Source organism: Conger conger, chromosome 5 (assembly GCF_963514075.1).
Source record: "Conger conger chromosome 5, fConCon1.1, whole genome shotgun sequence".
Lineage (NCBI taxonomy): Eukaryota > Metazoa > Chordata > Actinopteri > Anguilliformes > Congridae > Conger > Conger conger.
Genome location: NC_083764.1, coordinates 59,307,030 through 59,325,861, shown reverse-complemented (window position 1 = coordinate 59,325,861; position 18,832 = coordinate 59,307,030). Strand labels below are relative to the sequence as shown.

Genomic DNA, 18,832 nt, shown 5'->3' with positions numbered 1-18,832 from the left:
CCATTTCAGACCAACAGCCATGCAGTTGCTATTTCTCCGCTGTGTTCGCCTTTTCTTCGGATGTGTAATTATGATGGATGAGTCTCTATCTTATGTTGTTCTCGGGAGGATTCCTTTGCTTCGTCAGGAGGGCACACCGTAGCATTGTGCACCTCCCAAAATCAGTTTGGTTACGCAAATATTTTTTCAGTTATATTTTAAAACAATGGCTTATTCAGAGGTCGCGTGGATGTTTGCTGACCGAAGCCACACGGTCGTTTGGGTGGCTGTATTTCGGTGTAACCCAAACTCAAGCGGATAAACAAGACTCTGTCTTGTCCCTGGGGGGGGGGCGTTTGACCCGAGGTCAAAGGTGTCGTGTTGCTGACTGTGTGTAAATAGTGGGACGGGTGCTGTAAACAGTGCTAATTTCAGCGGCCGGCGTTTGGAAAATCGGGTGACGTGCGGTCTGGCAGTTGCTGGGGCTGCCGGATAAGCCCTCATTAGGCTCAGCGCTGGCTTTCACATCGATTCGGTGAGCTTCATTATGCTCATCCCCAGTGCGGGCTGATAAAGCACTGATAACCAGGGCCTGGGATTATCTCTGGGGTACGGCGCTGCCTCGGCACTGTCAGGCCGCGTGCTGCGCCGATGCCTTCTGCGTTAATACACTCGCACTTATTCTCACCGTGCGTGTGCGTGTGCGCGGCTTAAGGTTTCATGCATTCTGTTCATAAATCTGTCACGGGGCTCCACTTGCTGATGTGGTGTTGCTCAAATAAGGCGGCGGGGGTGAGGTTTTTTTTTTTTTTTTTGCGCATGGATGAGGCCGTTTCCCCCATCTCTTATATCTTTCGTACGTCATCATTACGGAGTTTGCGGTGCTGCACAACCCCCCACCACTCCCTCTCCTTCCCAGCATCCACCTCTCCCCAGCAGAGGAGACCCTTGTTATCTGGTCATCTCTTTGCCGTTCTCCTTGGGCGCGTCCTTCACTGGCCCTGTGCGGAGTGGAGCTCCTCAGCCTTTCCCTGGGAGCTCCACCTCCACACACGCAGCCAATCAGGGCTCCCCACAGCCTGATGACATCACAGAGCCCAACGCCAAGAAGCGCCTTCGAACACGCACAAGCGTTTATCTGACCTCACAGTCCGCTAATGATGGTGTGAAGCCAGAGATCCTTGTGTAAAGCCAGAGGTCATTGTGTAAAGCCAGCGAACATCTCGGGGTAGTTGAGGTTTGGTTACACGGCTCTTGGATAAGAGCACCTGCTACATGTCTAAATGTAAATGTAAAAAAAGAATACAAGTGGAGCAATGCACTATGAGATTGCTGGCTCTCTGAAAAGCCTCCATTTCTGTTGACATCAAAACAGACCAATAACAACTGCCGATGCTATAAGTATGTTTCGCGTATCCCTGAAATGTCTGAAATACCCGTGATACGATTTATGGGCACATCGCCCACCCTTATGGTTCAGCTGGTGTCCTCTCCCTCTGCTGAATAGTTCCCGGCCAACGGCTCTCAACCAGGCTACAGGGAACGTTTCCAGAAGGTTCTGGAGAAGGCCCATATTCATTGGTGGCTATTATAACACTGCAGTAAATATTAAGTTTATTAATATTCTCCAGGAAATTCTGCTCTTCGTAGAAAGGGTGAAGCTAATATTTGGATGTATAACTTGGTATTAGTAAATTAGGAATTTTGGTACAAAGATACAAAATGAGTGCTTCTCAGTCTGTTTTTAGGATAATGACTTGTATCCTTGCTGTTTTGGGTAATAGACTCAAGGCGATTCTCTGTAAAAATCTCTTGCATTCGTTGCCATTGTGTTTAGTTACCCATGCAATAGTGTGTTAAATTAGTGCTTCTTAATTGCCAACTGTTGAGATTACTGATGTTATTGCAAAACATTTCCTTGGATTTATGAGACTTTCTTCTCCCGTTTCCTGTGTTGTTTGGGCCTTTGCCTGTAATAAGCCGTGCTCTGTGTTTCCAAACTTCAACTGAAAATTGTTATTTTTCCTTGGTGGTGCCATGTGGTCTGAGCATTGTTTTAAGAGACCCAAAACAAATGATTAAAACATAATTCTGCTGATTAAATGGAAGGGAAAGTACAAAAATAACCAAGCAAAAAGTACATTAAATGAGTCTATAGCCTGCTATCGCACTGCTAGTAGGATGCCTGGTTATTGCTGTCTGAGCCCTATATTTTTAATCTTACTCTACACTTCCTGGGATTCTGGAGAGCAGTAAGTTCAGTTCCAGTGCTCAAATTGAGTGACAACTGTGAGCTTTTAAAAATGAAAATTTTTTTTAAAAGGCAGGCTTTTTTTTATTTTTTATTTTTTTTGGAGCCATGGCAGCTAAATGTACCTACACAAGACGGAGCTTCAGAGACAGCTTCAGAGATATCTCACACACCACTTACTCGCTGTCTAGTAGCATCGCTCTTTAGCTGAAAGTGGTTTGTTTGCTTGTCTGGGAGCAGCTGGCCTTGCCACAGGCAGTATAATGTAGCGATAGCTTTGCGTTAACTAATGGACCAAAGATTCGCCTTGAACCGGCCCAAGAGAGACGGGCTGCCGGTGCACCAGACGGTGAGGTTGTGTGCTTTTAATAGCCCGCGCTGCTGCCAAACGTCAGTTGCAGACCTCAAATTCCAGACCGCCCCTTCCTTTAAATCGGCAATGTGATTTAGCGGCTCCTGGCTGCCTGGAAGTGAAATCGCTTTAATCAAGGCTGCGATGGGCCCGGTTGACCCAGGCCACGTTCAGCCCGGACGAAAACGTAGCAAAGCCTTCGTTTAGACAGAAACGGCGGTGAGGTGAACGTCCTGTTGCAAACTGTGGGCAGACTGGCTGACATAGTCCTGTTTTGCCCCTGCGGTGTCTGAGAAGACGTTCTCTGGTCTTTAAAGCACGGGCCGACCTCATTCTCTATTCTGGCTACACCCCCGACGCGCCCACCCAAACGGGAGCAGACATCAAAACGTCGCAAAACATTCTCAGATTGAACACGCCCCAGATCAGATATTCGCACACCTTGCTGCCCTCCACAGCAGGGTCAATCCTTGGGCGGCGTCACGGTAACGTCACGGCAGCCGATCGCCGTCGGTGCGCGAGTGGGTGTATGAATGGGTGAATGAGAAGCATCAATTGTACAGCGCTTTGGATGAAGGCGCTATATAAATCCCAACCCTGGTAACCCCAGCCTCTGGTCTCTCTTGATTGGCAGGTGTTCTGCGCGGCCTGCTGTAGTCTGAAATGCAGGCTGATGTACATGGACAGGAAGGAGGCCCGCGTGTGCATCACCTGCCACTCGGCTCTAATGAGCGGTGAGTACCACCTCCGGGATTGATGACGCTTTATTTTTACTTTCAAACTTGAATGCGGGAGAATAAGGACAACCCAGCGCTCTTGCTTTGCTAATGCCCTCATTTATTAAAACTGTACAGACATCGATTCGGCCCTCAGGCGTTCGGGACAGGTGTACGCATCCGATGAGGAACGGAGGGTGGAAAACGTACATCAATCAAGATGTAGAGGGGATTGATTGTTCAAGGGAGCGCTGAAGACTAATCGGCTGGGTATTCCTTTTTGGAAAAAAATTACCATAATACATTTCCTTTGCTTTTGAATTCAACTCCAGCACCTACAAAAAGGACTGGGATTGATCTTTGTTCTTTTTCTGGTACTCTCAGTCTTTTTTTGCCTTGAGATTCCTCAGTTCTTGTTTGTTTTTTCCCCCCACGGTGGTGCTCATTTGGGCTGTCGTTTGTACCTGCGATTTGGCCTATTGTAATGTTGCCAGCACAGATGGTGCTGCATGAGAAGTGGAAGCTGTTATGCGCTGTAATCTGTAGCAGCTCTGCTCCTGCTGCACCTCACTGTCATCATTTTTCCACAAAGACACACGCTGCATTACCCGAGTGCTTGTTCTTTCCGTCTTAAACACGGCTCCCCAAGCTGTTCCGTGGTCCGAGGACATCGTTTTCGGTAACCTCCGTCTCCCTCTCTACTTCTCTCCCTTTCCGTTTTCTCCTTCTCCCTCTGCCCCCCCATCCCTCTCTTTTCTATCCTTCTCCTGCCCCCCCCCCCCCTTCCCTCTCTCCCTCCATCCACAGCTCGTTCGTGGGAGAACATGGTGAGCGGCTGCAACCAAAGCCCGAACCCAAACAACCCGGCGGAGTACTGCTCCACCGTCCCGCCCCTGCAGCAGGCTCAGGCCTCCGGGGCGCTCAGCTCGCCCCCGCCCACCGTCATGGTGCCCGTCGGCGTCCTCAAGCACCCCGGCAACGAAGGTGACCCCGCCAGGACCCCCCCCCCGTGCTCTTTTCGATGACTCATCACATAGAAGGACAACCTTGCCTTCGTCAGTGGTTGATGCAATGTCAGAAACCGTGAGCTAGTAAGCCGTGGAAAACTGGAGCTGTTGTAATCCTTTACTTTTACGGTTACCGGAATGCGTGTGCGTTTCAAAAACTACACCTTTGAAGAGCCGTGGAGGTTTGAGCAGACGTGCGCGGACGTGGTTGAGAATAACAACAGTCCCTTCAGCCTTGCGTTGAGTTATGTTTTATATGCACCTACTGTACAAGGGTGTATGCTGGGTAATGGAAGATATTATGTTAAAGGACTGCATGCGTCATTACATTACATTACATTTATGACATTTGGCAGGCACGACTTACAGTTGATTTTAGAGTAAGCAGGAGACAACCTCCCCTGGAGCAATGCAGGGTTCAGGGCCTTGCTCAAGGGCCCAGCGGCTGTGCGGATCTTATTGTGGCTTCACCGGGGATCGAACTGTGACCTTGCGGGTCCCGGTCGTGTACCTTAACCACTACGCTGCAGGCCGCCCTAGCATTCTGCATTCTGTTCTTGGTTTTACATGCATGTGGGCCTTTAAGATTATTCTGCTTGAATGGAAGTGACTGGTAAATAAGTTTTAAATTCTGACTCTCTTGCTGTAGCCTCTTGGATTATCTTCTGTAGTTAAGTAAGCTCATTAGGGAGGCGGTCAAGTTGACCCTCTCCTGCTTCTGTGTCCCTTCACCTGTTACTGCAGGGTCGTTGCCGCGGGAACAGCGGAGGGTGTGGTTTGCGGACGGTATCTTGCCCAACGGCGAAGTAGCCGACTCCTCTGACCTACCCGACATCGGCCCCGACCCCCTCGGAGATCCAGCGGCACCACAAGAATGTGGCAAACCTGCTTCGGCCAACATGTCAGAGGTCATTTAACCTTCCTTCGTTAGTCTAGTTGCGTCCTAAATGTAGTTCACTGGCAGAGCAGATGTGCTTTTTGCGGTTGCAGTTGCTGTGTTGTTGAGCAGAGGTGGATAATACAGCTTCAGGATGTAAATGTCCTGCCCGGCGTTTTGTTCCAATCACCGGGATCTGCTAATTAGCACAATTCCTCGGCCAGGAGGTGGAACTAATTAGTTGAAATCGGCTGGCTTGGATAATGGGGAAAAAGAAACGCATAGCAGGGCGTTTACTTTCTGACCCCTGGACTTCCCACCTCTGCTGTTGACGTTATGGTGGACTTTTTCCTGATGTCTTGGCCTCACCTTAGGCCGTGGGCTCGAGGCGTTAGTCCCTGGGACAGTGGTAACCTGGTCTCCCCTCCTGCAGGCGGCCCCTGCGCCCTCTGCCCAGGGTTCGGGGGCTCCGATGGGCAGCCCCGTGGGAAGCTCGGTCAACCTCATCCCCAAAGACGGGCTCCCACCCATCCTTATCTCCACTGGCATCAAAGGAGGTACGGGGAGCCAGCTCACAGGTGCTTGTTCATCCTCACCTCTGGCTACCTCCTCAGTGTATGTGTGTGGGTGTGTGTGGGTGTGTGTGGGTGTGTGTGGGTGTGTGTGGGTGTGTGTGGGTGTGTGTGGGTGTGTGTGGGTGTGTGTGTGGGTGTCTGTGGGTTTGTGTGTGTGTGTGGGTGTGGGTGTGGGTGTGTGTGGGTGTGTGTGTGGGTGTGTGTGGGTGTGTGTGTGGGTGTGTGTGGGTGTGTGTGGGTGTGTGTGGGTGTGTGTGGGTGTGTGTGGGTGTGTGTGGGTGTGGGTGGGTGTGTGTGTCTCTCTGTGTGTCTCCAGTGCGCATATATGTGTCTGTCTGTCTGTGTGTCTGTCACTGTTGACAATGGTTGCCAGGATACTCCCTGCCAGTGTTTATGTGCAGTGACCCTGGGAGGGGAAATTCGGGGGTGTAGCAGTGTGACCCACCGTGATAAGTGTGGAGGTGCCGGTGGTGACAAGCTCCATCTCTTCCTCCCCCAGACTACGCGGTGGAGGAGAGGCCCTCTGAGATCGTGCTGATGCAGCAGCTGGAGGAGGGCGGTCCTGACCCCCTGGTCTTCGTCCTCAACGCCAACCTGCTGGCCATGGTCAAGCTGGTGAACTGTGAGTGCTCCAATCGTATTCACTTCCTGCGCAGCTGAGTGGCGGATTTCATTGGAGAAGAGACTATGGTGTCTCTCTTGTCCAGTGCAGCAAAGAAACCCGTTATTACTCTGTGTGTTGAGGAAGTCCAGTGTGACTCACACCTGTCTGTTGTCAAAGGAGAGCGATTGACTCTGTTGGTCTGTGCTTGCAATTTTATACCTGGGTGAGAAGGCGTCTGTTCGTATTGCACCTCTAATTACTCAGCTGGGAGTGGGGTTACCGTGTCTCGCCTGCTAACGTTACCGGCTACATATCTCTACCGGTCCAACGACATGAATAGCTGCCCTGGCTTTCGCCCTGCAGTATGTTTCGCTCCAGCTGTATGCGCTCTTAGCTGTGAGCTGAGAAGTGCGTGGTGCCTGAATCCGGTGCTGGAAGCTTCCAGAAGGCGGGGCGGGCCTTCACAAAGCAGAGCTTCTCTGTGGAAATGCTTAATAAAGCTGTTTTTCTCCAGTCATGCTGTGCTTTGTGAGGCCGGTGGTTTGTAAACTGGGTTCTCACAGGAAACCGTGGAAACCTTGAAAGTGCTTGAAATTGAAAGAAAAAATATTCATGGGGGGGGGGGGGACATTGAAGGTTGTGAAAGTATTTGAATTTTTCACATGCCTGTACTTTTTTCAGAGTGCTTTCTCATAAATTGATTACATTGTTAGAGCAGGGGTTTTCAGGCTTTCTCTCTATATCTCTCTTTCTCTCTCTGCATCTGTCTCTTTCTCTCTCTGCATCTCTCTCTTTCACTATTTCTCAAATTCACAGTACAGTAGCATTTCCGAAGCGATTGTTCATTTAAACCAGTGAATAGCAGCAACAACAACAGTATCTTTCAGAATCTTTACAGAATCCCTCTCTCCCTCCCTCTCTCCCTCCCTCTCTCCCTCTCTCTCCCTCTCTCCCTCCCTCCCTCCCTCCCTCTCTCCCTCCCTCCCTCCCCGCGCTCTCTCCGCTCCACTCGCTCAGACGTAAACAGGAAGTGCTGGTGCGTGACGACGAAGGGCATGCACGCGGTGGGGCAGGCGGAGGTGGTGGTGCTGCTGCAGTGCCTGCCGGACGAGAAGAGCATCCCCACGGACGTCTTCAGCCACCTCGTGCAGCTCTACCAGGAGGCCCTGACCGGTGAGCGAGGCTGCCTCAACGTTGCCCCCTGTGGCCTCCCCGCGCCGCTACGCTACGCTAACTCTAACTCCGACTCTGACTCTGACGCTGCGCCCCCCTGCCAGAACCCTGCGTTCTGCCTGGGCGGGCCTGTCACGGCGGCCCGAAAGCCGCTCTTTGCTCCCCGGCAGCGGAAACCTCGGATGAACTCCCATGTCTTGTTTACACGTTCGCGGCGCCTCGGCTGCGGTCAGGTGATCTCGAAGACATCTGGAGAGTGATGTAACCTCGCCGAGCTTCGCAGTGGAGCGCGGAGGAAACGGTAGCGGCTCGGGGAGGGAGGAGAGGTCGAGATGCTCCCTAAATATGAAGTATGCAGGGGTGTCGGTTTGAATGGCCATTTAAGTGTCCACCTGTGAACGCTTAGGGACTTGAAATGGTGCGATTAAATTCCCATTAAGCAGTCCCATCTCAGAGCCGCTGTGTGTTACGAAGTGAATCATTTCATCCATCAGTCACTGATAATGCTAATTTCCGTGTTATCGCCCTGCCATTGTGCAGCACACAGACTAAACCACAACACAGAAACTGAGTCATGGTAGCTGGTACATTGTTGGCCTGAGTAAGTTGGCAAGCTTGTTTAGACGTGCTTTTTCAAAATCCCACGCTATGCTGCTGAAGCATTTCGCTGTGAGTATTCGCTGCTCAGCACACCCGTTACCCAGGTGCCATGATCAAACGTGTTCCTGTGCCTCCAGGTTTGACAATCTGCTATTCTCACACACCAAGAGCAGACTGTGCTGTTAGGCTGTTATTTTCTTAAAGGAAGTACTTGAGCATTGCATTCTTGGACTTGGGATGTGACTAGTATTGGAGTTGTATTGATGTACAGGAAGTCTACTCTCAGCGCACACACGCATACACCCATTTTGACTTCCTTTTGTCGTTCACTAAACTGTACTGTGAGGTTTGCGTGTACGTGCGAGCGTGTGTGCGTGCGGGTGTCTGTACGTATGTCTGTGTACGTATGTCTGTGTGTGCGCGTGTCTGTGTGCGTGCGTGCGCGTGCGTGTGTGTGTCTGTGTGTGTACATGTGTGTACGTGTGTGTCTGTGTGTGTGTACGTGTGTGTCTGTGTGTGTGTACGTGTGTGTCTGTGTGTGTGTACGTGTGTGTCTGTGTGTGTGTACGTGTGTGTCTGTGTGTGTGTGCGTGTGTGTGTCTGTGTGTGTGTGTGTGTCTGTGTGCGTGTGTGTGTACGTGTGTGTCTGTGTGTGTGTCTGTGTGTGTGTGTGTGCGTGTGTCTGTGTGTGTGTACGCGTGTGTCTGTGTGTGTGTACACCCTCTGCCCGGGCCCCAGTGATGAAAGGCCCCTCTGCGTGTGTGTCTCCCCAGGGAACGTGGTGAGCCACCTGGGACACTCCTTCTTCAGCCAGAGCTTCCTGGGGAGCAAGGAGCACGGCGGCTTCCTGTACATCAGCCCCAGCTTCCAGTCCCTGCAGGACCTGCTGCTGCCCAACCCGCCCTACCTCTTCGGCATCCTGGTGCAGAAGTGGGAGACCCCCTGGGCCAAGGTCTTCCCCCTGCGCCTTATGCTGCGGCTGGGGGCTGAGTACAGATGTGAGTGGCCCTCCTGACCACTAGGGGACTTACAGCCGTGACCGCTGCATGCAGGGTTTGGAAGCCATCACTTGGCCAAAGTTGAAACATTTTTCAGATTTTTTATCTAGATTGGACCTGGGATTTGTGTTCTCGGAGCAGAGCAGGAAGTGGCAGTAGAAGTAGAAGTAGTTTGTAAATATGGCTATAAATACACCCCTCTAATACATTTCCAGTGAGTTGTTGCGAGTACAGGTGGATAGTAATGGCTGTAGTGGCAGCTTAAGGTGGTAGATCGGAGTGTAAAACCTGCTGGTTTGAGCAAGCGGATGCGCGCGTCTCAACAGTCCTGTGTTGGCTCCAGTCGTTGCAAAACATTGACATTGTGGCTACGCCGTTCCTCACGGCGAGACTAAAAAAAACATTCTGAAAAGGGTTACGCGTCTGGCTAAATGCGTGTTACCGGAACGTCCTGGCTGTCTGGGCATCGTGACGGCGGGGTTTTGAGTTTGCCGGTTTCCTGGCAGCGGGACGGTGACTCATTGCTCGCTCTCGCTGGGTTATTGGCGGTCTGCGCTGTCTGCTCAGGGCCCTGTCTGTTACCCAGCTGAGCCCTCTCCCTCTCCTGCACACGGCACGCTGAGGCCACCGCACGGGGCACAACGGCACCCCGCTTTAGGGGCTACTGCATCAGCCAGGTTGATGAATTGGCTGAAGTTTTTGCTTAGGAATTCATTTTTAGAGAATTAGATTCAAGATTCAGTTTTAGGTGCAATATCCTGGGCGCGAATGTGAGGACGGAAGCAGTTTTTCAATTAAAATCCAAAGAATTTATTATTGTTTTCCAAGTGACGAGCCTGAATGAATAACGGGTTCTGCTGACACTGTTTCCTGAAAACACACCTGTTGGCGTGTCGCTGTTTCATTGCTGAATGCCTCAGATTAATCAAATGTAAACGCTGATTCAATGTATTGCACAGAATAGTGAAAGAGAAGGAGCTGATTAAGAAATTAAGTGCTGCTGCCTCATTAAGACCACTGTAATAGGTTTCCATAAATGGTGAAAGTGTGCAGAGGTGTGGAGGCAGGGCGTGTGCATTATGACCACTGTAATAGGTTTCCAAAATGGTGACAATACAGAGGTGTGTACAGGCAGGGCGTGTGCATTAAGACCACTGTAATAGGTTTCCTTAATGATGACTGTACAGAGGTGTGGAGGGAGGGCGTGTGCATTAAGACCACTGTAATAGGTTTCCATAATGGTGACAATACAGAGGTGTACAGGCAGGGCGTGTGCATTAAGACCACTGTAATAGGTTTCCTTAATGATGACTGTGTACAGAGGTGTGGAGACAGGGCGTGTGCATTAAGACCACTGTAATAGGTTTCCATAATGATGACAATACAGAGGTGTACAGGCAGGGCGTGTGCAATAAGACCACTGTAATAGGTTTCCTTAATGGTGACAGTACAGAGGTGTACAGGCAGGGCGTGTGCATTAAGACCACTGTAATAGGTTTCCTTAATGATAGTACAGAGGTGTACAGGCAGGGCGTGTGCATTAAGACCACTGTAATAGGTTTCCTTAATGATGACAGTACAGAGGTGTACAGGCAGGGCGTGTGCATTAAGACCACTGTAATAGGTTTCCTTAATGATAGTACAGAGGTGTACAGGCAGGGCGTGTGCATTAAGACCACTGTAATAGGTTTCCTTAATGATGACAGTACAGTGGTGTACAGGCAGGGCGTGTGCATTAAGACCACTGTAATAGGTTTCCTTAATGATGACAGTACAGAGGTGTACAGGCAGGGCGTGTGCATTAAGGCCACTGTAATAGGTTTCCATAATGATGACTGTGTACAGAGGTGTGGAGGCAGGGCGTGTGCATTAAGACCACTGTAATAGGTTTCCTTAATGATGACAGTACAGAGGTGTACAGGCAGGGCGTGTGCATTAAGACCACTGTAATAGGTTTCCTTAATGATGACAGTACAGAGGTGTACAGGCAGGGCGTGTGCATTAAGACCACTGTAATAGGTTTCCTTAATGATGACAGTACAGAGGTGTACAGGCAGGGCGTGTGCATTAAGGCCACTGTAATAGGTTTCCATAATGATGACTGTGTACAGAGGTGTGGAGGCAGGGCGTGTGCATTAAGGCCACTGTAATAGGTTTCCATAATGATGACAGTACAGAGGTGTACAGGCAGGGCGTGTGCATTAAGACCACTGTAATAGGTTTCCTTAATAATGACAGTACAGAGGTGTACAGGCAGGGCGTGTGCATTAAGGCCACTGTAATAGGTTTCCATAATGATGACTGTGTACAGAGGTGTGGAGGCAGGGCGTGTGCATTAAGACCACTGTAATAGGTTTCCTTAATGATAGTACAGAGGTGTACAGGCAGGGCGTGTGCATTAAGGCCACTGTAATAGGTTTCTATAATGATGACTGTGTACAGAGGTGTGGAGGCAGGGCGTGTGCATTAAGACCACTGTAATAGGTTTCCATAATGAGTGTGGAGGCAGGGCGTGTGCATTAAGGCCAGTGTAGGTGGGCAGTGCGGCTCGGCGAAAGCTGATTGCCAGAACAAGCAGTTCCAAACCCTCATCGTAGCCGAAGAGTGGGAGGAGCCGCCGTCAGTGCTAACATGCGCTAATCTCTTCCCGTCGCCCATGGCAACACGTAACAGAGGGGTGGGGTCGGCGGCCCCGCCTCTGGAGTGCACTGTGTGGCAGATATATGGGTGAGGCTGTGAGCCGATTCTCTCAGGGCTGAGGAGGACCGGGCCTGCTGAGGCTAGCACTCCTTCCTTGTTACGGAGTGGGATATATTAGCATAATGAGACGCGCCGCGGTCGTTTTCTCTGACAGAGGTTCTCATTCCTGTCAGATTTCTGCAGTGAAATCCCTGTTGGTGTTTAACTCTGTGTCCACACTATCCTGTTAGTGTGCTGTAGCTGGAAATTAACGAGGGGGCTGCTATGTTTTGGCAGCAGTGTGCCGTGTGTGTGCATGTGCGTGCGTCCGTGCGTCCGTGCGTGCGGCTGTAGGTCCATGCTGTCCCCTGTATACGAATGGAGGAGTGCTGCAGTGTGTTTGGTGTGTGGTGTGGTGCTGGGTCCTTCAGGGTCAGTGTGCTGTGGTGTTTCTGTGGATGGTGCAGACCGTATGACCCTCGCTAAACTCTAGGCCCTCTCTTTGTTTCAGTCTATCCCTGCCCACTGTTCAGCGTGCGATTCAGGAAGCCCCTCTTCGGAGAGACCGGCCACACCATCATGAACCTTCTGGCGGTGAGAACTGACTCTCTCCAGTCTCTCTCTGTCTCTCTTGCTCGCTCTCACTCACTCTCCCAACCACCTCCTCCAAAATGTCTGTATTTGGAGGGACACAGTTTTGTTGTTTTCACTCTGTACTCCAGCAAGCAAACAGATTAAATAAAACCATCGCTATGTGGTGAAAGTGCAAACTTTCTACTTTAATTTGAGGGTTTTTACATCCATAATGGGTGAACCATGTTGGAATTACACCCATTTTTATACATTTTATATACATTTTAGGAGAGAGCATTTCCTGACAATTTTTGTCATCAGTGGCACGTCCTCCCCAGAGTATTTTACTCCTCGCTTCATTTTCAGGATTTCCGGAACTACCAGTACACGTTACCCATGGTGACGGGACTAGTGGTGGACATGGAGGTGCGGAAGACCTGCATCAAGATCCCCAGTAACCGCTACAACGAGGTAGGTGCTACCTCAGGGATTCAGCCCCAGTGGAGGATTCTGGGACCAACCACTTCGCCCTGAACCTCACGCCATCAAAGTCATGCCTGTACAGATAACTGTCACACAAAAATCTGGGCTTTGTCAATCCAAAAAAAAAAAGGCTTTAGTTCATTTCTGGCTTGCAGATTGCTGGGACCTTTGTGGGTTTTAAGCGGTCTTTCATGAACAGAACTTCTGAATGAAGGAGTTTTCACAGTTGTGGGAGATTTGAATGTAACATGGCTGCCGCAGTGGTAATTGGGCTAATGGGGCTTCTGTATCTCACCAGATGATGAAGGCCATGAACAAGTCTAACGAGCACGTGCTGGCGGTGGGGGCCTGCTTCAACGACCACGCCGACTCCCACCTGGTCTGCGTGCAGAACGACGACGGAAACTACCAGACTCAGGCCATCAGTATCCACAACCAGCCCCGCAAAGGTAGGGCAGGTAGGGCAGAGAGGCCAGGTATAAAACCGGGCCCAGCCTCAGCTCTGGGTATGCTGGAGTTCACGTCACCTGAAATATCTACTCTTATCTGTTGAGAGTAAATGATTGTTAAATGAGTCAGAATTTTCAGTGAAAAGCTCAGGCAGAAATAGTTGTGTACGCCATGGAGAAATTATAAAATTTTGCATGTCGATAAAGGAGTTACTAATTCATCAGATGATATCTTGAGCAAATAATGCAATGTGTCATGTGCCCTTGGGCAGTGCTGGTGGATGACTGATTTGATAGTCTGAAGGCATCATGCTGGAGTTGTAAATCTTGTGTAAAAAGTGCAAGGGGGTATTTCGCACAAAGTGGGATTAACTCAGCCAACGTTCATAAATATATGGAAGAACCGTATGATTTATTTCACTGATTTATTGATGCTTTCCTCTGTGTTGATGTCTTCAGTTACAGGCGCCTGCTTCTTCGTGTTCAGTGGAGCGTTAAAAGCCTCATCAGGATACCTGGCCAAGACTAGCATTGTGGAAGGTCAGTCTAGTGTGTGCGAGTGTGTGTGCGAGTGTGTGTGCGTGTACGGGTGTGTGCGTGTATCTGTGTGTGTACACGTGAGGATGCAGCGTCTCGGATCAGCAGAGGCGTAACTCTTCCTCGCTCCTCTTCCTCGCTCAGACGGAGTGATGGTGCAGATCACGGCAGAGACGATGGACTCTTTGCGGCAGGCCTTGCGGGAGATGAAGGACTTCACCATCGTCTGTGGGAAAGCCAACCAGGAGGACAGCCAGGAACAGGTCCAGATCCAGTGGCTGGAGGACGACCGCAATTTCAACAGGGGGTGAGCCAGCAGGGGGCAGCGCAGAGCTACATCATCCGGCGACTGACTTTAGGAAATGCTCCCCATAAAGGAAGAGGCTATGTGGGCACATATTGTACAGCCTGTGTATTAACTTGAGTTTTAGAGCAGGGCTGCTCTCCTCCCAGTCCTGAGGGTCCCAGTGTTCAGTGTCAGTGTCATTTTACCCGCGTGGTTCAGGAGGTAAGCTCATTAGGGAAATCAGGTAGACGACAGCTTAGTAATACCCAGACTCCACACACAGACTAGCTTTCAAGGTCTCTTCAAGGTTTTGGGGGGAAAAAAATAATGAGGGGAAAAAATTTTGATTTGCTGCTTGGACACAACAAAGAAATTCACAGATGCAGACCCTCAAGGATATGCTGTGACAATAGTGCTTCAAGAGACAAATAATGAAATATGCGTCTTTCAAGGTGGTTCTTTGAACAGATGTTGGTCTATCTCTTATTCTATCCTGCTCTGTCCAAGTACCTATCACCTCAAGGTGATTATTTTAGCACATCCATTCATCTGCTGCTTTATCTCCAGAAGTGATGACTTCTCACCAGACACCTTGAGATGTTTGCATTCAAATCTGTCAGTGGGTGGTAAAACTGAGTTGAAGAACAAAAGGCTGATGATCAGGAATAGATGTGAATTGACCCAGGGTGCAAATGGGGGGGGGGGTCTCAAGACAAGTTTGTGTACTAGAAAGATGGATAGATGGGATACAGTGTTTGAGTGGATTACTTTGGAACTGGTAGAATATCTGTGCTTGCTCTTACAACATCATACAACATACAAGGCACTATTGAGTCTGAACCTGGCCTCTCCGGTGTGTGTTGGGCAGGGTCATCAGTCCCATTGATGGAAAGTCCATGGAGTCCATCACCAGCATTAAGATCTTCCACGGCTCAGAGTTCAAGGCAAACGGGAAGGTCATTCGCTGGACAGAGGTACTGTACATTGCCTCAAATATAACCTTCATAACCATTATTAAATAATTTGTTATTTAATTGATGCTTTTATCCAAAGTGACTTACAGTTGATTAGACCAAGCAGGGGATAATCCCTACGCTGAGGCTTATGCCACCAAACTTCTGGGTCCCACTCATGTACCTTAACCATCATTCCATTCTTGAAATGTTATGTTATTGGGGGCGACATGGCTCGGGCAGTAAGAGCAGTCGTCTGGCAGTCGGAGGGTTGCCGGTTCGATCCCCCGCCCGGGCTGTGTCGAAGTGTCCCTGAGCAAGACACCTAACCCCCAAATGCTCCTGACGAGCTGGTCGGGGCCTTGCATGGCAGCCAATCGCCGTCGGTGTGTGAGTGTGTGTATGAATGGGTGAATGGAGAAGCATCAATTGTACAGCGCTTTGGATAAAGGCGCTATATAAACGCCTGCCATTTACCATTTACCATGTTTGTCCTTGACCTTTGACCTCTGACCTGCGTTGGCCACAGGTGTTCTTCCTCCAGAGCGAGGACCAGCCCAGCGGCCTGAGCGACCCGGCGGACCACAGCCGCCTGACGGAGAACGTGGCGAGGGCGTTCTGCGTGGCGCTCTGCCCGCAGCTCAAGCTGCTGAAGGAGGACGGCATGGCCAAGCTGGGGCTGCGTGTCACGCTGGACTCCGACCAGGTGAGGGCGCCACTGCGCATCGGCAGGGCTATTAACAGGGTTGGGTTCGGGTGGTTTTCTGTGTGACCGGGGTTTGGCAAGACAAACCAGGATTTTCTATTTACAGTGACTGGGGCCTGCTCCTAAATTAACCGTCCGTAGGTTTATAACCAAGTGGATGCAGGCACAAGTCAAGCTGTGCAAGACTTTTATTTGAACTGAAACTGTTGAAACCTTTGATTTGTGGTTGGGTCCACAGAGTAGTCACATTCAGGTGTACTAAGGTCCTTAAGCCTGTGTGTGGGTAGTGTGGTTGGTAGGACGTGATGCAAGAATTATGTGCTGTGTTACAGTTTGGTACCTACAATCATGGCCTCTTGCTCAATCTCTTCTGGCTAAGATGAGGTTTAGAAGTCCTTTCAATAATTCCTATGCCTTAACTGAAAATCTTCGGTGGGGGATTTTTTCTGAACATAGTTAATCATTTTGGTTGAAAAGGCTGAAATAAGAGCGCAGTGTTTGTGTTGGAACAGGTGGGGTACCTGGCGGGCAGCAACGGGGAGCCCCTGCTTCCCCAGTACATGAAGGAGCTGGACAGTGCCCTGGTGCCCGTCATCCACGGAGGGGCCTGCCAGCTCAGCGAGGGGCCTGTGGTGATGGAGCTCATCTTCTACATCCTGGAGAACCTCTCCTAACCCCCCCTCCCACCCTCTCTCCGCCTCATCCCACCAGCTCGCTCACTTGCACTTCCTAGAGCCTAAAAGCTGTGGCAGAAAAGCTCTTCTCCGGGTCCTTCTATGCACCGCGTCCATCTTCCTGACGGGCTGGGGAAGGAGGGGGGGAGGGGCAGCGGGGTTGGGCAGCGGGTGTCGGGGACCCCCCGGGTCTTCCTCCGAGACTGAGACCCTTCCTCCCTCAGCCGCTCACCCCACCGGGCTTCCACACGACAACGCTAAGCCTCAGTGCGCCCCCCCGGGGTCTCCGTTCACAATACTCCACCGGAGGGCCCAGCGGCCTGCTACTACGCTGGTTAAGAATCGAGGGGCCGAATGCTGTTGGCGTGCATCGCTGTAGCACCCAGGGGTTGACGTGCTGTGAGCCCTATAGCTGCTTCAAGGGACAGTCTGTTACCAAGAGGACTTCTAATTCTATGGTTAAGGCAAACAAGAAAATAATTATTTGTTTCATTTCTGGTGCTCCGTGCCTGGTAGTCCAGGCTTTTCCGGCTGTTTTCCTGGCTTTGTTATCGAATCGTTGAAAGGCTTTACTTAGCGGGGGCGAGTGGGATTCCTTTCCAGGCAGTGCATCGGCCCCATAGCCTGTCCCACCCACACACGGCCCCCGGACACTGGGCCTGGAGCATGAGCTCTGCAGCCCAAGGACTGCCTGACGGAAGGAACCCCTTCAGGAGCTCAGCGTAAGCATGCGCACATCGGGAGTTACTGTTACAGATTTAGGTCACGTTTTGAACCCGCGGTTCGCATCCGGCGGCTGTGCTTGGCCGCACCCACCGCCGTCGGTCACGGTCGACGGACGCGACGGTCTGCCTCAGGACACCTCTTCTCTGAAACTGAAGTTGCGGGGGAAGAAGGTGTCGGCGTGTCCGTCTGCCTCCGAGAGCATCGGAGCAGTGGGCCGCTGAACGCTGTTTTAAAGCGATCTGCATGGCTGACGCTACAGAACCTTCCTCCCCAGAGCCTCGTCGTGGGCCCTGTTCTCAGCCGCTCCCAGCCCAGTGCTGGCTTTCCTTCCGGTGTGGGACTTCAGACCCACTACGAGTCAGGAACTCGGGTCCCAGCACTTAATATTTAAACAACGCAAAACTCGAGCGGAGGAACCGGAACAAAGAATATAATGTGGTTTTGTTGGATTAAAGGGGGTGGGGAAACTATAAGGAAAAAAAAAAAAAGAGGTGGTGGAGATTGAAGGCTTATTTCTGCAGTGGGTTTGATTGTGTTGGGAGAGTTTGTTCATTAGCGGGGGTCTCCCTCCATTGCAGCAGGGACACGCCCTCACAGGCATTAAAAAAAAATCAGGCTTCATCAGTGCTCTTCACCCTGCTGTTTCTGGAAGCGCTTGTCTGGCCTTCCTGTTGTCGTAAAAATCTCCACAATCACACGTTTGGCAAACCTTTCAAATCTCACACCAGGCCTTTTGTCCTCGCACAGGGCTAACTACTATTGGGTTCTGTAAGAGGTCAGTGTAAATGTGCTAAGAGGCAAACATGTCAGGGAGAAAACAGAGGGGGACTTGGGTTGGCACTGGTGGCAGCCATTCTTGTCAAACACCCCGAATAGATTGATGACACTACTTACCATTGATAAACCGTAAATATATCCTGCACAAACCATGCAAAGTCATTTTTTAAGCTTCAGTGAAGTTTAAGGTAGGTAAATGCTGCTGCCCGTGTAGTCGTTTAAATTGCAATCAGCAATCAGCCAGAAACGTATCCTGGACGTAGAATGTTGGTGGACGGAGTCAAACTACCACAGATATTTGAGTAGGCACCTTTACATTAGCCACTAGCTGCTGCTGAGTGGCAGCTAAGTTTATCATTATCATTGCACCATTCAGTGGACCTGCTTTACCAGGACACCTACAAGTGAATGTATTTGTTTCAGGAATGACTCAATCAAAAGATAATTGCAATCAGCATTATTCAATTTGAATACAAAAAAAAAATCAAAAGGGAACAAAATATGCAAGCAAATGAACAAACCAATTCAGTTTAGGTTTTTCCCAGGGAAAGGAAATCGAAAGAGAGAAGGCAAGAGGCAAGTCTAACAGAAGGCAGTGTGTGTGAAGAGAGGAAAGCTAGTTGACTACTGGTCCTGACGACTTTGTTACACGCAACACAAACCGACAGACTGTGCTCTCCTTGAGATTTGGACCTGCTTGTGCCTGGTCTCGGCTGTTACGCACACAGTACTGTGATTTAGGGGCCTGGAAACATCACCCTATGGGAATCTCCCCTAATCTCTGGGTTTGGGAGGGTGGGGGTGGGGTGGTGGGGACTCGTACTGTCGAGCAAGGCCCTCTCCCTCACCTCATTCCT

The 18,832-nt window shown here is 50.5% G+C and overlaps 1 protein-coding gene across 3 annotated transcripts in view; it reads left to right on the top strand.

Moving 5' to 3' along the window:
* Positions 1-18,770, top strand: part of LOC133129387 (zinc finger FYVE domain-containing protein 9-like) — a 31,070-nt gene extending 12,300 nt beyond the window's left edge. For 2 of the 3 annotated variants that reach the window (XM_061243438.1, XM_061243439.1), the window contains exons 5-19: positions 3,217-3,316; positions 4,106-4,282; positions 5,050-5,213; positions 5,616-5,760; positions 6,257-6,379; positions 7,379-7,534; positions 8,908-9,132; positions 12,323-12,405; positions 12,751-12,855; positions 13,166-13,316; positions 13,776-13,856; positions 13,998-14,160; positions 15,008-15,113; positions 15,622-15,798; positions 16,311-18,770. In XM_061243438.1, the coding sequence (XP_061099422.1) occupies positions 3,217-3,316; positions 4,106-4,282; positions 5,050-5,213; positions 5,616-5,760; positions 6,257-6,379; positions 7,379-7,534; positions 8,908-9,132; positions 12,323-12,405; positions 12,751-12,855; positions 13,166-13,316; positions 13,776-13,856; positions 13,998-14,160; positions 15,008-15,113; positions 15,622-15,798; positions 16,311-16,472 (2,118 nt within the window). In that variant the 3' untranslated portion in view covers positions 16,473-18,770. The remainder of the gene's footprint in view (positions 1-3,216; positions 3,317-4,105; positions 4,283-5,049; positions 5,214-5,615; positions 5,761-6,256; positions 6,380-7,378; positions 7,535-8,907; positions 9,133-12,322; positions 12,406-12,750; positions 12,856-13,165; positions 13,317-13,775; positions 13,857-13,997; positions 14,161-15,007; positions 15,114-15,621; positions 15,799-16,310) is intronic. The other variant, XM_061243440.1, reaches the window with a different exon arrangement.
* Positions 18,771-18,832: the final 62 nt, after the last annotated feature.